Genomic DNA, 7,500 nt, shown 5'->3' on the forward strand with positions numbered 1-7,500 from the left:
ACTGCTGCTGCAGTAACTTGTTACCTGCTAATAGATGGAGATCGCAAGGCCTCCTTTAGGAGCCTTAAAGGCCAAAATATTATGAAAACGTATTTTTAGCTCCACGCTGTGTATTAAAATGTGTTAAAGTAGGGACATAGCACTGTGTGTGCTTTTGTCTGTACACAACACCTCTGATGTCGCTCTGCAGATTTTTTCTTTCTGCTTCAACATGACTCAGTTTGACACTTGGTGTGAGTGAAGAACTAAAATGTGTGGTTAAGGCAGGATACTGAATTTTTTTTTTTGGTTCTTTAAATGAACTTCATGATGTAACTGTGAATAACTATAACCCAGTGTTCAGGAGCTGAAATCACCTCTCAGAAACTGCTATGAAAGCAGGTGCATTGTAAATAAAGTGTATATGAACTGTTTGACCTGTTGACCTTGTCAGGTTGTTTTCCATGCAGAACAATGAAGGAAAGAAGTGTCAACAAAGATGCATCTTTAATTAAAAGAAAACATTAGGAAAATAACTTAAATACAGAACAAAATGAACATGTTCACGGCTTTGGGGGGTCACGCCGTTTCATGTCCTCCTTCCACTCCTCCACAGTCTTCCCACCGACAGCCGCACAGTAGGACACACCCGCAATGCGAGTGTGGCCAGTGTCGAGCCTTTTAGGCTGGCCACACTTGCTGCAGGTGTACTGCATGGGCTGCCGGCGGGCTTTGTGTCCTTGGGGGGGCACCTGCCCAGCAGCAGCAGCAGCAGCAGCCTCCTCCGCTGCTTTCCTCTTCCTGTAGGCGGTAGTCCGGGGAACACGCTGCGGTCCAGGAAAAGGAGCCGAGGGAGTAGCCGAAGCCGAGGGAGTAGCCGAACCTGAGGTGGGCAGGAGAGGTGTCCGCAGGTCAGGAGGAGATGGAGGAAGGACAGCAACGGGCCCAGGCTGGTCTGTTGGAGGTGGCAGTCCCCTGCTGGAGGGTCCCAGCTGCTCCTCTGGGAGGTTGTAACTGAAGGGCTGTCCTTGTCCCACCTGCGCCAAGGACAGTCCTTTAGCTGCTGGGAGAGGCTGGTCAGCAGCAGCTGGAGCAGGAACCATTCCAAGTCCCTGCTCCAGCACAGCCCTCTCGCAGGATTTCTGGCGTCTGCAGAACCTGAAAAACAAACCAAGGCTGCCTTTAGACTCCTGATCTGCATCCCACGATAAACTTTAACATAGAGACACAGTAAAATAGTTTAATGTCAGCCCTTACCACTGTGACAGGGTCCGTTGATTCAGCTCGAAAAGCTGAATGTTGGTCTGAGCCATCAACCTCGGGCTTGTCAGCACTGCCTCTTTGATGGCCACATAATCAGTGAGAATGAGGGACCACCGAGTTCTCAGAATCCCACGGACACGCGTGGCTGCAGGGTGAAGACGGCAGAGCTGGCTGCAAATGGCCTCCACCAGGCGACTGGCGTTGGGCCAGCTTGCAGGGCCCGAGTTCAGTCCAAGAACGCAGCTGGAGGACAGAAGTTGTTTTGTTAACATACATATTCACACATATTCACTGAAGGAGGAAACGGCATTTTGAAGAGCGTCGTACCGCTGGAGAGACTCCTTCCCCGGACAGGAGGTGTTTTTCCCCTTTGCTGCCTTAAACCGGCCCCTCAGTTGCCTCTCCCGGTGTCTGGGAGGGTAGACCACTCGCTGCTTGTCCCTCTCTGGCAGGCGTCGCCAGAGAGTGACGAGTCTGTCTACCCTCTTGTTGGAAAGCCCCTGAAGGCTCCTCACGTCCACCAGGGCACGGGCAAGCTTTAAGACATGCTGATACCCTGGCTGACCATCAGGACCCTGGACCTCATCCTAAGAGTAATATCAGACACAAACGGAAGATGAGGAAGAGGAGAGCAGCATAAAATAATAGAGTTCCCACAGTGACATCCTCATTAGCAATGTGTGTAGCACAGAGTGTTACCTCAGAGTCTGAGGAGTGCTGAGGAGCAGGAGCCTGGACCTCAGGGGCCTCAGCAGGGGCATGTTGATGGGGGGGCAGCTGGAGTAGATGGCTCAGACTTGGGTGCTTCAGCCGGATCAGCTGACTGAGCTGCTGCCACTGTGCTGGTGGTCGGGGGTGGATCAGGTTTAAAGATGGTGGGGTCCCCGACGTCCTCCTCGATCCCCTCATCCACCTCCATGAGGGTGTCAACGGCAGCAGCCTCATCCGGAGTGTCAGGGTCCAGGCTGACATCCTCAAGCACGACGCCTGTTTGCTGGTACAGGTACTCCACCCCGATAAGCTCCCCTGTAACAGGGTTCAAGCTGGTTGAAGCTCATGAAAGCTGCTAAAATCTGCTGGTTTTAAAGTGATGGGAATGTTTTTTGTTTTTATTACCTGTGTACGCAGCGGGCTTAGTGAAATCCTTAACCATCTGAAGGCCAAGCACCGTTTGGCTATTCCGGTTAAGGACGTGCTTGAGGTAGCCATTGTAAGAGTGCAGAGATGCCACGTGACCCTCAGCTGCATCTCGGGGTGCAGCTGCTGCTGCGCGGTCCTCATTCCACCTCACCAGTCCATCAACCAGAAATGCCTGGAAGTACTTAGCGCTCGCCGTCGTCCCTGAGGAAATGTTTGATATTCAAATGTATTTTACATTTACATAAAATCAATATAATTAGAATATATTTCATCCCGGGCTGAGAGACACCTGTATTTACCTGGGATGAACCGGTTGAGGTGAAGGTGGAAGGACTCCAGAGACGTGGAGCCCCTCGCGCAGCGATAAACTGGCAGACTGACTCCGCCCTTTGTCAGCCTGCCGGTCTCGGTGTACAGCTGCACACCCGGTGGGTCCTGAATACAGGTGAGGTGGCGCATCTGTGTCCTCCAGATGTCCTGGATGCGGAGCGCGTCAAGCAGCGGGACGTCCAGGGTGTTGCGTCCTGCCACACCACCAAAGGTGTCGAGGAGGTCCTGGATGAGGAGCGCAGTCTCCACGGCCCCACGTGTCCTGCGACGACAGTGGAGCTTCCACTCCTCTCTGGAGATCCTCTGGATCACCTCGGCCTCTGTCAGGCCGACCATCCCGTGCTTCCCCTCCAGCTCGGACCGCTTGGCCTCGGTGAGACGGCGGGCATCCTCGGGGTCCACCTCGAAGATGCAGTGAGACAGCTGCCTCATGAAGGTGGGGTACAGCTCGTGGCTCTCTGTGGTGACACCTGATGCAAAGCGCCGCATCAGGTGCCAGATGTCAAGACGAACCACCAGCTGTCCCCACTCCTGTGACAGGGAAAAAATGATTTGTGTTTAATACCTGAGATGAACCCATGTTTGTTTTTGGCTCATAGAAATAAAATGCTGTTTTGATGTTACATTTTGCCTGGTTGTATCAAAATAACACAGATGTACAGAATTAATAATAATGTCAGTTCTTACTGGAAATAAGGCTGCTGTCTTGGACACGCCGTCTCTGCTGCAGCAGTCGCGATCCACGTAGATCAGCTTGGGGGTGGGGACCCCGGCGTCTCGGTACCGCCTCATTAATCCGGCTGCCATCCGGGTCAGGCCGTCAGAGCCCTCACTGCAGGTGAGGACACTGATGAGCACCTGGCCGTGCTCGTTGCCGACATTAGTGACCAGGCGGCCGTGTCTGAAGCGGTACCTGCGAGCTTCTTCGTCACCTGCACAGAGGGAGGCTTCAGTAAGTACAAACACAGGACTGTGGTTTTAAAAGCAGCTTCTCTCAAACAACAGTAATTATTGCTCACCTTCCTGGTGGAATCCATCTTTAGGATGGATCCAAAGGTGGATGTGATCCTGGCCTTAGATTCATCCAGCCGTGTCAGGACATCGTAGCCGTACACTGTCAGCAGCCAGACGGGTGACGGCAGAGGGGGCATCGGGGCGGGTGGTGGAAACTGCCCCCTCAATTTGGACAAGGCCAGGAACTGCTCGCAAACGCCGAGGTAGTGGATCGCTCTCCGCATCCAGGACTCCGAGTGCTGCTCCCGCAGGGTGTTGTACAGCCGAGTGGCACTGTTGCCCAGGGTGCGTGACCTCAGCTGTGCAATCACCCTCTGGTCACAGGACAGCCTGCACAACAACAAACAGCAGCATTATGCACAGCTTCATCAGATTAATGTTTGCAGCAGACAGCACACATGGATGGGATACTTGTGTCGTACTTGTACGTCAGTACAGCAGGGAACTGGCAGCTGTAGGTGGGGGGCAGCTGCCTTATGATGCCCTGTGACCACCCTGCGACCTTCTTACACCAACGGCACTCGAGGTACTCGGTGGCCATGAGATACCAGCCGTCGATGTCCAGAACCCTCCGGATGGTCCTGTACAGCCCAGCCTTTGCCATGGACCCACGACATAAAGGCTGGGGGCACGTCAGCTGCAGACGCCAGATCCTGTGGGGCATCCACAGGAACAGCCGACATGCAAAGAAGGGGTCGGGGGTTGCGGGAGGCTGATTGTAGACCGGCCGGGTTTGGGGAGGGTACCACCACAAGTTCAGCTCGGTGATGAGCCGCGGCCTCCCCAAGCTGTCGGTGGTAAACAGCACCCGACCGATCCACTGCTGCTGCTCTGCAGTCAGAGCTGCCCTCCAGGACTCGGGTAACAGCTGAGGAGAGAACAGCAGCTTTAACGTCTGTGGTACTGACAAGCACGACTGAAGAGACAGCGATTACTCTGTGCAGCCTCACCTCTGTGCTGCCAGCAGGTGCAGGGGGATGGAGGAAGGGTGGTCCTGCCAGGGGTGTTGGTGATGGTGGGGCATCTGCCTGGGGTGGTGATGGTGATGCTGGAGCGGCCAGAGATGGAGGGGGAGCCTCATGGGGAGGAGCAGCAGGAGCTGTTGTGTCCACACTTGGATCCAGCTCCTGTGAGGCCTCCAGCAGCTCCTCATCTGTTGGCTCCTCCTGTGATGAAGTGGTAGGAGGTGGATGCAGGTGCTGTGAGCGAGGTGCCTGTACGTCAGAGGCTGCTGAATGAAAGAGAAACAGATGATTTAGTTCACGAAGAGTTTGATTTTTAAAGTAAAGACAGAGTAGAAGCAGGAGAGCAGAGAGACACAGGGGCCAGGGGAGGACGGAGTGCAAGGTGTTCAGATGAAGGTGGAGGACTGCACTTGTTGATGGAGGAATGCAGGAAGGTGGAGGAGAAGCCACGTGTTTAAATAATGAGATTAATTATCTGAGGGTGCTCTGATTAGCTGTGATGTCAAAGCTGAATGGCAGCAGCTCAGTTAGTGAGCAGAGAGGAAACCCACCGAGTATTTAATGAAACACAAACCTTCATCTGCTTTCCCCTCTTCTGTGTTTGCATCAAAATATAAGAAAGAAAGAATAAAAACAGCAGAGAACATGAATGCAAGTCTTTCTGTTATAAAAATGTGACATGGATAACAGTTCAGTTACTTACACTCCTCAGTGTGAACTGCTGCCTGAACCAGCTCTTCATCTGTAGGTTCTTCAGATGTCCTGGTGGGAAGAGCTGGTGTGAAGGAAGCTGGAACAAGAACACACAAAAAATGAGGTTTGAAGAAAAAAGCAAACAGCAGTTTTGTGTTTTAGTGAAGCAGAACTTCAGCTTACCTGGAAACGCAGGTTTAGGGGCCGCCAGTTTCTTAACTTTTGCCTGCATTTCCACCACAGACAGAGAACGTCGCCCGGAAACAAAGGCTGCAAACCTGAAACAGGACACAACATGAGCATTTCTTCTTCAAATATGTTCAGGTGATCAAAGGCAGACAAACACTAAATGAAATGCGTACTGTGAAGTGCTTTTGGGCCCCATCTTTGCAGCTGAGACAGAGGCTGTGCTGCTGCTGCTGCTGCTGCTGCTGCTGCTGCTGGTGGCGGCTGTAGCAGCACTCGCTCTCTGTCGGTCTCTCTTCTTCACATAATGGACGGCGTTCTCCATCTGTGACCCAGGAGCTGGTGCCGTCCTTCGCAGGTAGTTGACAAACCTGCAGAGATGAGGCAAACTTAAAACTTATAACTGAGGTTATTCAGGAAGAAGCTGACTTAGATGTTAATATGGAAATAATTTTATCTCAGCTACAACATACCGTTTCTTCTTGAGCTCCTGAGACTCATACAGGCCCTGCAGGGTCTCAAATTTGAAGTCCCCAAAGCCAACAAGAGCCTGTCCCTCCTGACCAGGCTGGAGGGACTTCGCACGCGCCTCCTGAAACGCACGGTGGAACCTGACCGCCTCCACAAAGTCAGGGTACGCTGAGGCGTAGCGGGTGAAGGCGTCCTACGAGCACACACAGAAATGTTAAAGCTGTCATCAGACTGTTGAGTATGAATGAATCTGGCTGACAGAGCCCACCTTGTTGGCCATGAGTGGGGACTGAGAACCTGTCCTCTCTCGCTCCTTCTGGTGGGAGGCAACCAGGTTGACAGCGTAGCCCACGTCGTTCTCCATCAGCCAGTGGAAGGTCTGACCCTGGTAACGGCCAAACTGAACCTTCCACCGGCTCAGCGTGAGGGTGGCGTTGCTGGCATCGCCACCCTCTGAGGCAACGTGGGCACAGGCCTCTGCACCCACCTCCTCCGGGCCCTTTGCCCTGTAGCCTCCTTTCCGAGGCCCAATGGCCTGGGCCTCTTTGGAGGCCTTGAGCACGAGGGTCCCATTGGGGGTCCTCCTAAAGTTAGGATGCTCCATCTAAAGAGAAGACAAAAGTGTGACTGCAAGAGCGCTTCGAGATAAGTCAGAAAGCTGCTGATTGTGTGCGAGATTAAATGGAGTGATTACAGTGAAAATTCAAACTCACTTTTTCATTTAAAAGCTGGTGAAACTGTTTTTGAAAGAAAACTCACTTTTTCATTTAAAAGCTGGTGAAACTGTTTTTGAAAGAAAACTCACTTATTCATTTAAAGCTGGTGAAACTGTTTTTGAAAGAAAACTCACTTATTCATTTAAAAGCTGGTGAAACTGTTTTTGAAAGAAAACTCACTTATTCATTTAAAAGCTGGTGAAACTGTTTTTGAAAGAAAACTCACTTATTCATTTAAAAGCTGGTGAAACTGTTTTTGAAAGAAAACTCACTTATTCATTTAAAAGCTGGTGAAACTGTTTTTGAAAGAAAACTCACTTATTCGGTTAAAAGCTGGTGAAATTGATAGGAGAAAACACAGTGAGTGAGAATCATGCTCACATCATGCATTTATCATTTCAGTCATTTTTTAGTCAAGTATAAACAAGTTCTAAGCAGCTACAGACGTGATGGAGTTTGGCCGTGTAACAACAAGTGAATATATACAGTTTAAACGTATGAACTATACCACACTCACTGACAGTGTGTTTGATAAATCGCAGTAATATTAATAAGTGACTGTGTGCGGACGTTAAATCCCAGCCGCTACATTAGCTAAACATCGTAAAGCAACAAATAAAGTCAGAGTAAACAAACAGCTCGGTTAGCTCAGAGAACCTCCTGCGAGTCTGAAATAATAGATTTGTGAGCGGTTGTCTCAGTTTTTCCATTAAAATAAAGGAAAGAAAGAAAAATTGAATGAA

The 7,500-nt window shown here is 51.0% G+C and overlaps 2 protein-coding genes across 6 annotated transcripts in view; one reads left to right on the forward strand and one right to left on the reverse strand.

The window, feature by feature from the left end:
• The window catches only part of trpm7 (transient receptor potential cation channel, subfamily M, member 7), a 986,641-nt gene that overhangs the window by 56,886 nt on the left and 922,255 nt on the right, over positions 1-7,500 (forward strand). The window lies entirely within an intron of this gene.
• LOC115774174 (uncharacterized) overlaps positions 4,831-7,500 on the reverse strand; it is a 2,756-nt gene continuing 86 nt past the window's right edge. The window contains exons 1-7 of one of the 4 annotated variants that reach the window (XM_030721342.1): positions 6,310-7,500; positions 6,044-6,234; positions 5,747-5,941; positions 5,568-5,662; positions 5,395-5,481; positions 5,266-5,286; positions 4,853-4,954 (exon numbers count right to left, since the gene is read on the reverse strand). The exon at positions 6,310-7,500 is cut by the window's right edge and continues 86 nt beyond it. In XM_030721342.1, the coding sequence (XP_030577202.1) occupies positions 5,285-5,286; positions 5,395-5,481; positions 5,568-5,662; positions 5,747-5,941; positions 6,044-6,234; positions 6,310-6,645 (906 nt within the window). In that variant the 5' untranslated portion in view covers positions 6,646-7,500 and the 3' untranslated portion in view covers positions 4,853-4,954; positions 5,266-5,284. Of the gene's footprint in view, positions 5,287-5,356; positions 5,482-5,567; positions 5,663-5,746; positions 5,942-6,043; positions 6,235-6,309 lie in introns of those variants that run through there. The other 3 variants (XM_030721332.1, XM_030721325.1, XM_030721316.1) reach the window with 3 other exon arrangements.

Source organism: Archocentrus centrarchus, chromosome 3 (assembly GCF_007364275.1).
Source record: "Archocentrus centrarchus isolate MPI-CPG fArcCen1 chromosome 3, fArcCen1, whole genome shotgun sequence".
NCBI classification, from domain to species: Eukaryota; Metazoa; Chordata; class Actinopteri; order Cichliformes; family Cichlidae; genus Archocentrus; species Archocentrus centrarchus.